Source organism: Pagrus major, chromosome 11 (assembly GCF_040436345.1).
Source record: "Pagrus major chromosome 11, Pma_NU_1.0".
NCBI lineage: Eukaryota > Metazoa > Chordata > Actinopteri > Spariformes > Sparidae > Pagrus > Pagrus major.
The window spans coordinates 33,681,898-33,699,865 of record NC_133225.1 but is presented as its reverse complement, the minus strand read 5'-3'; the positions used below and the strand labels follow the sequence as shown (position 1 = coordinate 33,699,865).

Sequence of the window (17,968 nt, the reverse complement as noted above, 5' to 3'; positions counted from 1 at the left end):
CTGGCACTAATGGTAGACAGCAGGGCTTCTCAAACATTCTTGCAGCATGAATCCCATTACACATTATTACACTCTGACGTAGACAGAAGCCCTGGAAATCCTTAAAAAGACCACTGGAGCATCCAACCTCTCAATCTTACTGACCTCTAGAACCTCTTCCAAGACCCCAAATACTCAAAAAGTAGTCCTGGTTCATTCTTAGGAACCCATGGAGCCCAATTCATCACCTCCAAACCTCCCCAAAGGCCCTTGGGCCTCCCTGGATCTAACTGTAAAACCACTGGTATGAAAGGGGGTCGGTACACCTTCTCTATCACATGCAAAATTAAGACATTTAAATAATTTTGTGGTCCATTGTCTGTTACTGTTGCTCTCTTATCCTCTCTTTAACACTTTCAATCAGACAGAAGAACCCCACAGAAGAAAAGGCACAACTTAGCAGTGCAGATTTCTGTCAAACATTTACCTGGGAGTTGACTGTCTGGCCCATGGGAATGCGGGAACACTCCAGTGCATACTGTTTCACACAGAAGTAACACCCCTGGAAGGAGAAGGCACATGGAGAACACATAGTTATTTATAAAATACAATAAATGTATGGCTGACCAGTTAGAAACCATCCATGGCCAGAATGATACATTGAATTCATCAAGTGGAGTAAGTTACTCTACTGTTCATTAAAGTAGCTGCTGGTGTCAGAGAGGCAGAATTTTTTTTTTTGTGGACCTTTTAAATAGCCTTTAATGGAAATTCAGTCCACCACAGTCCATCCACACAAGGTTTATTTTCCACTGAACATGCAGTAGCAAACAGACATCAGGACCTTTTATCTAGCGTCACCACAACATTTACTTTTTTGGTTCAGAGTGAAACATTTCAGCAACTTTTGATGGATTGCAATGACATTTGGCTGATACATTTATTTTCCCCTCAATAATGTGGAACTAAATACCTGCAAAACTAATGGCATTCTCATTAGTCTCAGCTATATTTTGTGTTTACTGTCACTCAGCAAATGTTAGTATGCTAAACACCCCAAACTATGTTCACCAAACCTGGTGAAAATGATAAACATTATACTTGCTAAACATGAGCATGTTGAGCATCATTGTAATTGCTGCTAAACATGTGCATGTTTACCACCATTGTAATTCTTAGAATGTTGACATTAGCATTCGGCTCAAAGCCCCACTGTTGCCATGTACAGCCTCATGGAACTCCCAGCATTCAATTCAATTCAATTCAATTCAAAAAACTTTATTTGTCCCCGGGGGGCAATTAAAGGCATGTGGAGTAGTTTTACACAGACACAAACAAGTCAGCACGTTCAGTACACAAGTCAGCATGTTAAGTACACAAGTCAGCACGTTAAGTACACAAGTCAGCACATTAGTTACACAGACACAAATGAGCCAGCATGTTAGTTACACAGACACAAAACAAGTCAGATAGAATAAAATAGACTAAATAAACTAAAAAGATATTTACAGTATTTACATGAGGTGCAAAGTAGCATTGAGGCAGGTTGGGTTGTGCATTAAGAGGAAGCAACAAGTTAGAGTAAATGTGAAAAATGCAATAGAGAGGGAGGGGAAATGGGAAATGCAGTGACCATCAACAGGTTACTTATCGTCTGTTACGGTATTGTCCAGTGTGGGGGGGCGGGGGGCAGGGGTGGATGGGAGTTTAGTAGCTGAACAGCCTTGGGAACAAAGGTTGCTTTCCTCCTCTGTGTTCTGCAGCCCAGGCAGCGGAGTTGGCGTCCTGAGGAGAGCAGTCCGTGGGAGGGGTCCTGAAGGATCCTGCATGCTGTCTGAAGTGTTTGCTGCTCGCACACGGTGGAAAGTGCTCTGACCGACAGTCCAATGATTTCAGAGCAGACTTTGACTGTGCTCTGCAGGCATGTCCTATTTTGCAGGCTGATGGAGTGGAACCAGCAGGTGATGGAGAAAGTGATGACACTCTCTATGAAGGCCCGTAGAATGTCCTTATTTACCCCAAAAGTGTTGAGCTTCCTCAGGAGATACTGCTGCTGCTGGCATCTCCTGAGGATCTCCTCAGTGTTGGAGGCAAATTTAAACGTACTGTCAAAAATTGTGCCCAGGTATTTTTACTCCTCCACAAGCTCTACATTCCTCCCGTGGATTGTGCTGACGGCAGCTGCAGCCAGCTCCCTCTGCTTGCTGGAAAAGGTCACCACCATCTCTTCGGTCTTCTCCATGTTTAACTCCAGGGCCGATTTATCACACCACTCCACAAACTCATGCAGCACTGAGCTGTGGTGATGTGAGGGGCCTGAGAGCAGGGACAGGAGAACTGTGTCATCCGCGTACTTTACCAGATGACAGTCTGGAGGGGTAGACCTGCAGTCAGTGGTGTAAAGGATGAAGAGCAGAGGTGAGAGGGTGCAGCTCTGAGGGGAGCCTGTAGAGGTGACCGACGTGTCAGAGAAGGTGTTATTGACCAGCACCCTCTGTGATCTGTTGGTCAGGAAGTCTGTAATCCACAGGATCAGCTGGTCAGGTGGAAGTGGGTGGAGAGTTTCTCTGCTAGGATGTCTGGCTGTAGCGTGTTGAATGCAGAGGAGAAGTCTGCAAACAGGAGTCTGGCTGTGGTGTTGGGGTGTTCCAGGTGTTTGTGCACCGTGTCCATGATGAGTGGTTTGGCATCATCAACCCCTCTGCCTGCACGGTACGCGAACTGAAGAGGGTCCATCAGTGGGTCAGTTACCGTGATGATGTGTTTCTTTATGACCCTCTTCATAGCCTTGATCCCGAGAGAGGTGAGAGCCACAGGCCTGGGGTCGTTCAGAGCTTTGACTGAGCTCTTCTTGGGGATGGGGACCACTGTCGAGTGCTTCCATAGCTGGGGAACTGTGCCGCTGAAACACATCCCCCAGCTGCTCTGCACAGCACCGCAGGACACGGCAACTGATGTTGTCTGGGCCAGGTGCTGTGCTCTCCTTGGTCCTCCTGAGGGCTCTCACCACCTCCTCTGTGTTGAAGGAGAGTTCAGCTGCTGCAGGTTTGAGGGAGGAGATGATTGCTTCTAACCGGATGGTGTTGTCTGTCTCGAATCTTGAAAAAAAAGAGTTGACGTCGTTGGGGAGGGATGCTGGGCTGCTGCTGGCCACCTGGATTGTCCTGTGGGTGGAGGGAGCAGTGTTCACAGCGACCATGTTCTTAATACCCTGCCAAGCTGAGCGGATGCTCCCTTGTGTAAAATTTTCCTCCACATTGTCCTTTCCATACCTCTCTGTTACCCTCCTTTTTTTTTTAGATTCGGTGCCGGTGAAGAATACTCTTTGCTTTTTATTGAGAATTACTTTGAGTTCTTAGATTAGCCAGGGTTTATTGTTTGGGAAGATCGTTACTTTTTTGGTGGGAATGATGTTATTCACACAAAAGCCCATGTCCACTTGCTCACTGATGTTGCTGGAGGGGGCAAGAAGGTTATTCCAGCCTGTGGATTCGAAGCATCCCTGCAGAGTTGCAATGCTGTCGTTGGTCCACTGCTTGATGTGTTTGGTCACCTTCTCTGTCCTCCTTATGACTGACATGTAGGCTGGTGCCAGCAGGATGTTGTTGTGGTCAGCAAGGCCAAGGGGGAGGAAGAGCAACTGATCTATATGCATCTGGAATGGATCCATAGCATTTATCCAGTCTTCCCCAAGCAGGTGGTGCAGGTGACATACTGATAAAATCCTTTCAGTGACTTGTCAGCTGAGTAGTGGCTGAAGTCTCCCAGGATGAATTTGGGAGAGTCAGGGGATATGAGTTCCAGTTTCTTTACAGTTGTCTTTATGTGGTCTATGGCAGTGGAAACTTTTACTCTCAATGTGCAACATGTCATCACTGTCAGTGTTTTTTAACCACATCTCTATAAAAGCTAGAATGGAGGCAGTCCTGTATTTATGCATGTGGTTGACGTTGGCTTGCAGCTCGTCTGTTTTTTGACGCAACAAGCGCACATTAGCTAGGATGACTGAGGGGAGCGCCCGGTGTTTACATTTCTCCCTCTTAAGTCTGGCCCTAATTCCACCCTTTGTCTTCCCCCCCGGTTACCTTCTTTTTATTGTTATTTGAGTCCCCTTTTTCCGAAGAGTGGTCCCATTATATTTCCTCAGGAAACGTGTCTGTGGTAATGCCTTGATGGGGGTGAAGTGAAGCGAGCTGCAGCAGAAAGTCTCTGGTGTGGGTGAGTCGCGCCCCATCAGGAAGATTGAGATCGCTGAAGTCAGTTGAGAAAACCTCCACAGACAGCCAGAAAAGCAGAAAAAACAGAGTCCAGAAAGGCCCTCGTTGTCCATGCTGAGATCGAAGTAATTTTCCAGGCAGCGTGACGTAATCCAGCAGTAGAAACAGCGACCAGAGAGCCAGCGGTTTAAACACAAACAAGTAACATACACTAACAGAGCCGGCGAAGACGCTCACGCGAGTTTGAAAGTTTAACAGAAAGGAGAAAATAAAGGCAGCCGGTCGGTTGGTGTCTAGCGCGGCAGACAACATGTACGTCCACAGACGAATGAAAAAACTCACGAATATTAAACAAAATAGACAAAACCATACAAATCAAATACTCTACGAGCTAACTGGGCAACCGCACGAGCAGCGACCCAGAAGGAATAAAAGGAAGGAAGCATGGCTGTTTAAACTATTCCCAACATTCTTAGCCTGATTTCTTGCATTGCAGGGATCCACTGGTTTACACTTAACTGATGCAACAAGGAAAATAGACTAAAAGAGATGTGAAACTTGCCTGAGGTTTGTAATTCATCATGATCCTACATTGTATCAGTTTAAACATTATGTCAGTTACTGTCACATTGTGAACGTCTGTCAAAGTTGATTTATGATACGCCAACACCAATTGCTGTCTGGAGGAAGTCTCTACAGTGTGCGCCAAAAAGATTGTTGCCATTACATTAACACTTTCATGAATGTGCTAAGACATTAAACCTCTGAGCCCTTAACTATTATTTCCTATTTTTGGTTTGCCTGGCCTTTTTGTGTAATGATGCTCTTACACAACCTGTGATGGACAGTCAAGTTACATACGTATTTTTTTTCAAAGCTTGAATTGAATTTCACTGAAATGTATTCAGATCACCAAAAAAACTAAAATGAACAGGGTTTTTGCCTTTTGGAAATTTCTTCTCCCACATCTGAGCAATCAGGGGAAATAAAAAAATACAAAAGTTGCAGCACAAATTGATGGTTTCACTTTTCCAAACTTCACTATAAATAATAATATAATAATAATTGAATCACCACCTCAAACATCAGGCTCTGCTGTGTGCACTTGGACATACTTATATTCTCTTATATGATATTCTATCTTTCTCTCCCAAAGCATTATAGGAAATATAATATGTCCGGTTAGCATCCAGCTAGTGGTATTACATAATCGAAAAGTGGATAAAATATTCACAGAAGATACTCAATATTGAATCCATCATTAGGTATTTATTGTATAAAGACCCCCAAAAGACACCCTAGTTCCAGGCTATTTTTTTCAGCTTCTGTTAGAGCTACAACTGCATGGGAGACCTCGTTAGAACCACATAGCTGCTAGTATCTGTGCTAACGGGTATCCGTTTTGTGCCAGCTTCAGGGAGAGAAAAAAAGTAAGAAGCTACAATTTACAGTTGAAAAGTTATGAAATCATTCCTAAATTATGCCAATTAAAGTTGTCTATGACTATGTAAGTTTCAGAGAGTTTAAAAGGGACCAACAAATTAATGGCATTGTGCTATTAGCAAACAAGTGAGTATATAGCCCATTTCTGTGTCTGCTTTTGAACAGTTTCACTCTAAGATTACAAACAGACACTTTTTTTTTTTTTTTGGCAGCTTATCCTCCACACTTGCATAGATTTCATGAATGATTCAGTTATAGGTCCACTTCTTTTCTGTCTTTACATGCAACCATTAGGAAAAATTATTCTAACTTATCACATCTCTTTTCACTGCTACAGAGATGATACCCAGATCTAACTCACCCTCAATTTTCAAAATCAGGCTGATGTAACCAAACTACAAAACTGTATCCAAGATATTAAGGACTGGCTGGCTCGTAACTTCCTTCAGTTAAATGTGGTTGAGACAGAAATTTTACTCTTTGGCCCCTCACATCATACAACCACTACTGCATAGAACCTCAGTCACCTTTCCATATACATCAGACCACATGCCAAGACCTTGGGCATTATATTTGATTAAGATCCACTTTTTAACAGGCATGTCAATTCTGTTGTCAGGCATTATCTCACACCTTCTGATCTAGAAAGAGTCATCCATGCACTAATAGAATCAAGGCTGGATGATTGTAACTCCCTCTATATAGGCATTTCTCAGGCTACCATCTCCCATTTACACCTTGTTTTACAACTGGTTTTTAAGAAAGTCCAAGAACATACTTCAGACTTGGAACACATTGTTTACAAATCTCTCCGTGGTCTCGCCCCTACATATATCTCAGAACTCCTCACCCCTTACAGCACTGCCAGACCCCTTAGATCTTCCCACAGTGGCATGCTGGCCCTGTTCCCCAACTCTGGAAAATTATTAGACAGGCATAGTCTGTTGATGCTTTAAAGATGCATCCCAATACCCACTTTTATTTTCTGGCTTTTAATTGTAATTAATATGTTATTATATATGTTGTTAGATTCATTGGGTTTTATATTATTATTAAATTGTTTTGTTTCATCTTGCTGTATTTCATTAACATTTACGAAGCACCTATATGGTTTTATGTCTGCCTGCTTCAATTTTTGTTTTTATGCCTGTATGTATACACCTGTGTCAGTTACTGTCAAGCACTTTGGTGCAAAACCTGTTTCCTTTTAGAGTGCTATATAAATAAAAGAAAATTGAAACTTGAAAGTTATAGTGAGTAGCATAGCGATCCTCATCTCACCTGAAAAGCCAGCTCCATCAACACGATCCCACCTGGCAGCGCCCTCTGTAGGTGATATGCGGTGGTGCCAGATGCTGTAGTCTGCAACGTTTATTTCCAAAACAATATTACAATCATAGTTTGTCTAATACAGATGGTTGAAGGTAAATACAGCTGGTTTTAAGCCATGCTGCTGGTTTTCCTGCTGTCATTTGATATCTTTGAGGTAATTAACCTCTTGACCAGTTTTGTTAATATGGATGTGCCCATGTTTTTAATTGATATGACCACTCTTATCGATACTCCTCATCGGTCCTATACTTAACCGATATTGGTTCTTTTATTGTACTGTGCAAAAAAAGGAACACATTTAGAATAGTATTATAATCTATTATCATTATAATTTATAAATGTTTGATTTAACAAAATATTGCTGCCAGGGCAGCAACAGCAATGTTTATATTCACAAAATCCCTACATTAGCTCAATACAATCTACTATCTAAATAAAATAAATAATATTTCTGACATCAGAACACAGTGAAATTCAAAAAGAATGAAGAACAGAAAATCGGGCACTATCATTCATTCATCCTGTCCTCTGTCATCCTTCCTTTTACTACTGATGTGGATCGACTTCTGGTAGACGGAGGAGGAGCAGGTTTTGGATGAGGGGTGTCATCTCAGAATTTGTGACATTTTAAGATAAGTGACTAATTAGGCTAAACATCTCAACAGAACATTCTACAATATGCCTGTGTAAAAGATAAAGCTATTTCCCAGTTGATATGCATTTTTCCTCACCACCACTTGAACCCATACTTAAACCTAACCAGTTATCTTTTGCAATGCTTGACTTAACTCTAACCCAACCAATAATCTCTGCTACACATACACACATAACTGAAGCCCTAACACCAACTGCAGAGGGCACTGGTGCAGCAAATGCTATTCTTACAGGACAGAAACAGTGTTTGAGTATAGCTGTCATCAACTTGAAACACAAGTGTTTGTGTGTGTGTGTGTGGGTGTGTGGGTGTGTGTGTGTGACACAGTAACATAATTTTTTTTAGCTTTGCTGATCTGTCGATAAAAGAGCAGACTTAGAACAAACTTAAAGTATGTTCAGGTATGTTGAGCTATGGCTAATTAATTAATTATGAGGTCATGGGCCCCGCCTACTTGCACCAATAAATACACCGCTTCAAATTTTGGTTAATACTTGCCACCAGATGATGCACCCCAAAAATGGTGAAATTTTGTCCAGCAGATTTTCAGATACGTGATTGTAGCATTTGTGGCACCACTTTTGGGTCATGGTCAAAATGCTTTAGTAGACCTATTCACAATTGCGGCCTAACGACATCTACCAAGTTTTATGATGATTGGAAAAATGGTTATCGAGTTATGGCGAATTTATTGTAAGCGCCGCTTTTTTGCAATGTGATTTGATTGATAACGTCCATGTTTTTTGACCGATCTTGCTAATTTATAATAAAAGTGTGTATCTCTGTCCCCCAGGGATTGAAACCAAATTTGGTGCTGATAGAGTTAAAACTGTAAAAGTAGATGTCACTTTGCTGTCTTTCAGTTCATGCTTATTAGCACAAATCCGATACGGCCAGCCAACTTTGTCCAGAAAGCTTTTTTGTAAAGCACATGGATTTGGACTTGTGTGTTCAATTTCAAGTCATTCAGACTTACACAGTTCTGATCATTGCCTTTGTAATACTGGATTTTGTTTTGTTATTTATAGCGCCACCTTGTGCCATAATATGCTCATAATATGTTGGGAAGCATTTGCACAACATTTCCAGTGACTGGGCCAAGTTTCGTTTTTCTAGCTTATTCCAGCTCACGGCAATTTGAGCCGTGGGTAATAAATACCAATATAGCCCCAAGCGGCTATTTGCCGGGTTCAAGCCTACTTTGCTAAAATCAGCTGACATTAAACCGCAAGCAGCAATGAGCGAGAGTTGCCAAAATCTGTAAATTCTGTCCACCAGGTTATGATGTAGAACAATGTGGTATTTTTGGGGCCTTGGTAGACCTATTCCCAACCTCAGCCTTAAGGTTTCATTTATGTTTCATGTTTTATTTTTGGTGCCCCCTAAGGGTTGTGCTGGACTTTTCCCAACCTTGGCTTGAAGATATCTACCAAGTTTCTTGATGATTGGACTAATGGATCATGAGTTATGGTTAATTAATCTTAAAACACGCTTTTTACAAAAATATTTTTGATATATAGCGGTCAAGTCTTTTGACCAATCTTTCTTATTTATTATAAGAATTCTGAATCTCTGTCTCACCATGCTGTATCCCAAATTTGGTGTTTTAAAAAAAAGTAGATGTCACAATTAGGGATGCTCCGATCAGGGTTTTTTGCCCCCGATACGAGTCCGAGTCCTTTGATTTTTGAGTATCTGCCGATACCGAGTCCCGATCCGATACTCTTATAATACATTTAAAAAATTAAAAAGATCATGGAGCGGACATGGTGCGCCACAACTCGCCACTCCGCTTCAAAACAAACTGGCGTGCTGGTCTTCTGCGCATGCGCATGTCGTAAACGGTGGTAGTAAATACTCATTTTATTTTTTTTATTTTGAATCACCAATAGCCCATATATCAACAATCTAATACAAATAATGACTAAATAAATATATATAAAACCGATCTCTGATCGGGTCGTAACGTCCGAGTCCCGATCGAGTCTTCAGTGGCGTGATCGGCCCCGATTTCCGAGTCACGTGATCGGATCGGTACAACCTTAGTCACAATATGGTTTTTGACCTTATGCTAATTAACACAACTCCAACATGGCGCACCCATATGCTCCAATTGGATTTTTTGTAGAGCACTTTCACCTGGATTTTTGTATAACATTTCTAGTCACTTGGACTGTGTTTCTTTGGCAAATGTTTCCGTAATCAATTTTGTTTTGTTAATTATAACGCCACCTTCTGCCAGATTTTGCTCCTTATATGTTGAGAAGTAATGCACATCAATTCCAATTACTGAGCCAAGTTTCATGTTTCTAGCTCATTCCAACTCACAGCAGTTTGAGCCGCGGCATAAGACAAATATTTCTAGGGACATGTGGATGACTGTTACTATGGCACAGCCCCGAATGTGTGTGTGTGTGTGTGTGTGTGTGTGTGTGTGTGTGTGTGCGTGCGCGCGCGCTCGTGTGCGCGTGCATGTGTGTTTGGAGAATAAGATTTCTGCATCTCTGAGCTGAACACTGACCTTAGGGCTGTCCTCACTCTTCTGCTTTACATAAGAAAAAGACATCCTCCCTTCTGATGACATAGAGCTCAGCATAGCAGCACGAGCCCGGGCAATGCTGTAGGAGATGGGGGTGGGGTGAAGGACCAGTGTGAGTAAGGGCCTGCTTAAACCAAAGAAGTCTGAGCTGTTAATAGCTGTTGGTCACCAAACAGCCTATGGCCAACCAAGAAGTCATAATTCAGAGACAGTGAAACGGCCTGAGCCTAGAAAGTGACAGGCAGGCAGGACGGGCATCTGCCTTGCATCTGCTCTGGTTAGATGAGCCATGGGGCAGCAGTGCTGGGAGGTCAGAAGTCACATGAGGTTCAAAACACATATGATGACAAAAACTGAATGATACATTTTTAAGTTTCACAGAAAATTGAGCAGATGCATACAAAGAAAGACTTCAAGGCTGTGTGACAGATACCATGCACTTACAAATAGAATGGGCAGACAGTTCATCTATTTCCAAAAGAAGAACAAAAGCTGTGTCTGTTGTTTGAAAAACTGGATTGGATAAGAAACAATGTAATATTTAAAAAAATGTGATACATTTCTATTTTTTATCTATTTCCATCCACTTCTATCTACTGTCTGCTGCCATTAAGACTTCATGTGCAGGATGTGATGTGCTTTAAAGCATATTGTAAGATAGTTCCAAATGCATTGGAGCCTAATTTGATCAAGGAGAAAGCCTAAAAAAATCATGAAAACACATTCCAAACAGAAAAAGCCCACTGACAGGTAAAAATTAAACCATTCTTGCAGATACAGACCTACGAGCTGGAGACTGGGGCCGGACCTGGACCAGAATGAAACCCATGCTCTGCAGATACTGAACGTACTGCTGGAGGAAGGTGCTGGAAATCTCAAGCAGCCAGGGTTCTTCCTTCAGTCTGCTGGGCAGCATGTCAGCTGAGTCAGTGCTGTAGCTTCGGTCCCGACCTGATGCTGTGGAGTCGCTGGAGCGATGCCGTTTCTGGTGCACATATAAATAATAATTTCAAACATTTACAGAACAGCTAGCATCACTTGTACCAGTGCATATATAATGCAAACAATATACTTTAAACAACGACTAAAACCCACTGGGATACAATAGATAATTTGAATGAAAATACATTGCAGTCTAGCTCAAGTGGACACTAGGATAGTTAGCAGCTGTCCCAAGTGAACGAGTCAGTTTGATAGTAGTGATGTGGATGTTGTCATGTTGAATTTGGAGCTGACAATTTACATAAGAAAAAGACATCCTCCCTTCTGATGACATAGAGCTCAGCCACAACATGGATGCAGATAAGCAGCAGAAAATGGACGAATTTATTAGAATTACTTTTTTACCCAGCAGCTAGGCTTTGGCTGATGTAAACTAGTTTGATATTAAGCCGAATACCTGACCGCACCAGCAATATCAATTTCCTACCTCCTCTTCCTCTAACTTTCCTTGGAGTCAGACAGCAAACATACCTTCACTGGAGGAAGGACCACCTGTTCCTCTTGAATTTGTTTGCGGAAGATGGGGTCAAAGAGAAGAGGGGTGGCACAGTAGTGGACTAGCCTGGACGACTGCTTCAGGGTCTCCAAATCTGTCCCCTGTTGACACATCCATGGTTGTAATCACTTAAGTATAAAACAGTGACACTGGAGGTGGCAACTGGGAGAAGAGGGTTGACTATGATACACAAGACTATAACAATTTTGCATTCAGGAATAAAGTCTACGGGGCTCCACAGAGCCGGTCAGCCTATACACACGCAAGTTGCACAGGGGCCCGAAAGGTTAGCAAGTGCCCCGCCTCCCCCTCGTGTCAAAGCAGGTGTCAATGTTTACCAACTGAGAGATGAAAGTATGAAGCCTAACTATCCTTCTGCATACAAGAAGAGGAAAAAAACAACAACATGAGAGTGAATTGAGGGAACAGCAGTCAGGTAAACTTGTGTATTTCCCCTTTTCCAAGTGTGATACCAGAAATGAACAGTAATATCTAAGTTAATGTGTGCTAGCTTGCAGTGCCAGTGCATCTCTCTGTAGTCTGTCAGTCTTGCTAACGTTAGCTGGGCTGGGCAGTGTATCTCTTCTCAGTGTGTGGCTTGCTCTCTCTCCTGTTCTGTGACTTTGTGCTTGAAGTGAGAGTGAAATACAACTATTTATTGCCTTTGATAAACGCCAATGGGCAGCAGTGTTTATAAACTGCAGCTCAAAAAGATAACCCCGTCACAGTAAAACGAAACTGTAACTTTCCAGCAGCAAACTCTGTGGACTCTCGCATGAGGACACTCCTCTTCGGCGCACATAGTATTTAAAGAAGAAAATTATTATGTAGTCTCTTAGTCAAGGTTTAAACAAGAGTGGAAAAAGATATTCACATCATTCACTTCAGTAAAAGTAGGCCTATGTACTAAAAGCAATATGTTGTTAAAGTACCAAAGGTAAAACAACAGTACAGTAACATGTCTCTGTCTGTAATTTACTGTTATATGTCATGTTTTTGGATTGATATTTTTGCTGCATTCATTTGTGTGCTACTTTTGCAGCAAGGATGGAAAATTGAAGGGTACCTAATGGAATGGAATAAACAATACAGTATTTGCCTTTGAGATGCAGTAGACTACAAGTAGGTTATAAAGTTGGATAAAATGGGAATACTCAATTAAAGTACAAGTTCTTCACATTTGTACTTAAGTACAGTGCTTGATGTAAATGTGGTTAGATACATTCCACCACTGGTTACAACTCTGGAATTCGTCAGTAAATTACTCTACTTTACTAAATATGTGACAGGCTTTCACAATTTCTCCCAGACAGTCCACCATAACCCTAACCCTTGTGGCCATGCTGATGCTGAAAATCCCCAGCTGTAAAGGTTTTATTCGACTATTTTGAGACACGAAGCTGCAGCCATAGCCTAAAGGCTTATGTCTGGCTTAGGCTTATATAGCCAAAGCTTCTATTCAATAAATATTGCTTGTTAATACCTCATTATCTTCTGTATGGGTCTAGTTATTTTTAATGCATCAGATGGGGCATACAGATTTAAAGGAGGGATGATTGTAAAAAGTACAAGGTACATTTAATGTAATTTTGTAATCATGGGTTTACAAAAAGAAATAAAGTTTGAGTAATTTTGAGTCCTGCTACATCTTTTTAAGACAACTGAGTCTTGATGATGAATTGAGGAGTCTTATGACCTGGGGAAAGATGCTGCTCCAAAACAGTTCTGTAGGGCTGATGTGACTTCATCTGTCCACACACAGTTTTAACTGATGGTTTGACCCTCTTTATCAACTTAGAGTATGTAGGCAGAAGAAGCAGAGAAATATTATCTGACAGACCAAAGTGGGGAGTTGGGAAGGCTTTGTAGCTGCCAGAATTTTGCTTAGGGCCCCAGGGAGGTCAGCGCTTCATATTGTAGCTCATTGTAGTCACAGTCAACAGTGTTGACAGGAAGCTACAACACCAAAGATTATGCAGCTGAACATTATATTTAGTACAGTAAGTACAGGGGCTTGACATTGAGTTCCAAAACAGACTATAATGAAGTGTAATCGCATCTAACAGTTAATTTAGATCATTCAGTGGCATGAGAACCTGCCTCAAACCAAATGTCAGTGGTAATGGCTTTGGGCTGCATTGGACTTAGGTCAGACTGCACACCTCATCCTGCATGTTCTTGAGTCAGGGTGCTCTGTGGGTGTCTGTTGAAATATCACATTCGTAAATTCAATTCCACTGTGTAACCTCTCTTGAGATGTTGGACAGAAAGCTTTATAATTAGTTCCAATATTCCCCACTTTGAAACAAGGCAATACTAAATGATTTCCCAGAGGATTGAAACATAATTGCAGCCCCTTAAAGCCATAAGGTAGTGAAAATCACCATTCTCCAAGTTCTGTCAAGTCCAATTAGCTATATTTGATATTATGTTACTCTCACAGTGAAGGAATGTATATACTTTATTCTGATTTACTGGCCAGATCCAATTTGTCATTAGATGGTTAACATTATGTTCCTTAATGTATCTAATATCTAGTGCCATTTTAAACTTGTCACCTTTCTGAACAAAACCCCATGAGCAAAGGTACAAAACCACACCAGGTTTCAATACCTCTGATGCTCTTGCATGAGCACAAAATTGTTATTGACCCTGCACTTTATAATCACATATAGTGCTGTCATGTATAGTAAATACAGAGGATTGAACCAGGCTTGACGCACAAAATACATTTACGTGTTTAGCTTTCAAATCAACCTCTTTAAAAGCAGAAGTCTGAACATAACCAGGGATGAGGACTTATTTCCTTTTTAACTATCTGATTAAATCCTCACTAAACCTTAAACACACAATATGTGAGGGTAAATGTACTTTGTTTCATGAACGTAAAATTTCAAAGAGAAGAGGGGAAAAAGAAGAGAGAGAATTAAAGTTTCCGGTTGAGTGCTTAGTTAAGTAAGAGCGGAATTCACAGACACACACCCGTGGTGACCAAATGAAACGCACCATTATCTTGATTAAACTTGTCTATTTCTCTGGTTTGAACATTGTTGGAAACATTTGGGATAATAATAATATATATTATATCTTTAACAAACTTTATAATGTTGACCTCCTCTTATACTAACTTGGCACAGTAATTGGAATTGATGTGCATTACTTCTCACACCAAAACAATAACATATTTTGTTCACTTTTCCCTGCAGTGTGACCATGTCCTTCAACTATTATAATACTGTACTCAACCATTACTTGGGGTACTTACTGAAATGGGCATGTTGGACTGTGCTGACCTCTGCTGCCAAGTCACAAACAGGTTCTCTATCTTCATCTGTTTCTCCAGTTCTGTCAGCATAAAATACACAGCCATTACAACTTGTGTCCAGTGTGGAGTTGCATGGGCTTATTTGAAAAAAAAAAAATTATTATTATCATTATCATTATTAGTAGTAGCAGTATTAACCTCGTCGCTCAGCAGCTTTGATATCCAAGAGCTGGCCGCCATGTCGGGCCACCACATCCCCCTCCATCAAGGGTCTGATGGTGCAGACATCCCTCAAAGCCTCGTCAAAGGGAAGTAGTTCAGAGGGGAAGTGAAGCGGTGCAAGACTCCGACCAGTGGTAACCAGCCTGCCCTGCTCTTTACTGGGCAAAGGAGGAACTGTGCTCCGCAGTAACGCATCAGGCTCCATGGAGGGGCTGAGGAATGGGTTGGGATCCTGGAAAAGACAGATGGAAAGTAAGTAAGAAAGGATCAGTGAAACAGATAAGGACAACAACTGAATGGTTTCACAATAAATGCTAAACAAAAAGACAGCAAAGGCAAACTAAATAGGCCCATGGTCTAGAGCACATGTATCATGAGGAGCAAAGAGGATGGGAACCTTTGAAAAAATAACGCTGCCTGTTAGAGTGAAAGGCTTACCCAAGTGGTTTTTGAGGAATATTTGTATTATAAAAAGAAGATGAGCTCAAATTATCCCACCCTGACTCACTGTCATGACCACTGGCAATGACCAATACAAGTATGGCAGAGGGTTACATTTTTCTGATCACATTGTATATGGTATGCTGCACTCTATATTAGTGTTGATGGTATTATTATTGGATACTTGAATGTCCCAAGCATTGTTCATGTACCCTGGTGGCTGTTGAGAGGAAACTTTGGGGCAGGTTTGTTCAGTGGAGCAGCTCAGGGCCCAGATGTCCAACTATGACAGAGCTGGCTGCAAAATGCCCACAGGCTAGAGGGTCAAACTGTACACTGGTACACCCTCTGCTTCTCATCGGAACCATGACAGATGAAGATCTGCTCAGGCAAATTTTCTGCTGCTCTGACTCTGCCTTCTGTCCGGACTCATTAGCAATGCAGCAATGAAGAGTGGGGCCATTGAAGGGAGAGGAAAAGTTTAGATCTTTCTATTCTTTGGGTTTGTTTTGTAATTGACTGTAGGGGGAAGGCTAAAAGGGCATTTGGTGTCCTTTTTTGCTGTAAAATGCTGCACTCATATATCTCTACTACAGCCTGTTCTACACAACAATGTAGGAACAAAGCTAGGGAAAAGGAAGCTGCTGGGATCTTATTAAGCTATCTACCCCCACTCCCCATGTCTTTCTCTGCATTTTGCATGTTATTTCTGTGCTGAAAAACTAGCTTGCAAAAGGTTTTCTGTGGTAATATGAAGTTTGGAGTAAGCAGCATGTCATCACCCAACTGTTCTGCGCTTTGTGCTGCTGCACATACATGAACCAAAACAGCTAGTGCACAAGTTGCCCACGACCTAAAACTTGGTCCTCATCATACCAGTTGATATTGTGGTTTGACAGTTGCACATTACCAAACAAAATTTAACATGCTTTATTTTAATAAGTTTCCTATATTCACTATCATAAGTGGGCTGTTGTACTGGAAGTAGACCATAGCAGTTCTTAGTAAGACTTTGGGGCTCAGTCACAGCTTTCTTAATAACAGGGTTATTGATCTGTTTTATTTCATGTGACGAAGACTCAATCCTACTTCCAATTTCAACCCCTACTCCTTGTTTTTGAGTGTCCCTTTGGTCCTCAGAACAGAGTTACAAGGGGTAGTGGTTGAAATTTGATATAAGACATATCAGTAGGCCGATACTATGGGCCATTGTTGGCCTATCACATATATCCGTAGCAGTGTATATATTTTCCGATATGCACCAATATGAAAAGTTTTTATATACACATATACACATATATATACATATATATGCATATACACATATATATACATATATATGCATATACATATATATATACATATATATGCATATACACATATATATACATATATATGCATATACACATATATATACATATATATGCATATACATATATATATACATATATATGCATATACATATATATATACATACATATGCATATACATATATATATACATATATATGCATATACATATACATATATATGCATATACATATATACAGTCGTCCTCAAAATTATTCATACCCTTGCTAATTTTTGTGATTTTCTATTTTTGTGATGAAATGACTGCATTTTTTCAAGTTTGTTTATGAGGTATACGTGACCAACAAGTGAAAGAATGACAACAATACACAATTCAAGAAATTCTTCATTTCAGGGGTATTTTATTCATGGATTCCCAAAAAATGCCATGTTCAAAATTATTCATACCCCTGACAATGTCTCTACAAAAATCTTTGTCCTGTGGTTATTCCAAAATGTTACAATGGAATAAATACCATTAACATTGTTGAACAAATGTTAAACACTGATTTAAAAAAATAGCATCTTTCCAGAAAAGTATAAATAGAGGAAAAGTGTTCTGATCATTCTCAATTTCTGGTCATCATGGTCAAGAAGAAGGAGCTCAGTGAAGACCTACGTCGACGTCTTGTGCGTGCCCACAGTGAAGGAAAGGGTTACAAGGCCATTTCAAAGCAGTATGATGTCCCTGTGGCAACCGTCCAGAGCATAATTAACAAGTACAAGAAATTCAATACTGTTGAAAACCTCAGCGGGCGTGGCAGGAAGCGTAAGGTGTCTCCCAAACTTGCCAGGAAAATATGCCGAGAGGTCAACAACAACCCCCAGACCACAACCAAGGCCCTAATTGAAACGCTTGACCAGGCAGGGACAAAGGTCTCACGGTCCACCATTGAGCGAGTCTTGCACAGAGGAGGTCTCCATGGACATAGGCCTCGGAAGACGCCGCTGCTCAGGAGGAAACGTGCAGGCTCGCCTGGCCTTTGCTAGAGGTCATTTGAAGCAAGATCCCAGCTTTTGGTCAACCA

At 41.2% G+C, this 17,968-nt stretch overlaps 1 protein-coding gene across 2 annotated transcripts in view; it reads right to left on the bottom strand.

The window, feature by feature from the left end:
* The window catches only part of szt2 (SZT2 subunit of KICSTOR complex), a 225,559-nt gene that overhangs the window by 44,803 nt on the left and 162,788 nt on the right, over positions 1-17,968 (bottom strand). For both annotated transcript variants that reach the window (XM_073477051.1, XM_073477052.1), the window contains 7 exons: positions 15,127-15,382; positions 14,929-15,008; positions 11,639-11,764; positions 10,948-11,150; positions 10,148-10,244; positions 6,921-7,001; positions 467-541 (listed from right to left, as the gene is read on the bottom strand). In XM_073477051.1, coding sequence (XP_073333152.1) covers positions 467-541; positions 6,921-7,001; positions 10,148-10,244; positions 10,948-11,150; positions 11,639-11,764; positions 14,929-15,008; positions 15,127-15,382 — 918 coding nt within the window. The remainder of the gene's footprint in view (positions 1-466; positions 542-6,920; positions 7,002-10,147; positions 10,245-10,947; positions 11,151-11,638; positions 11,765-14,928; positions 15,009-15,126; positions 15,383-17,968) is intronic.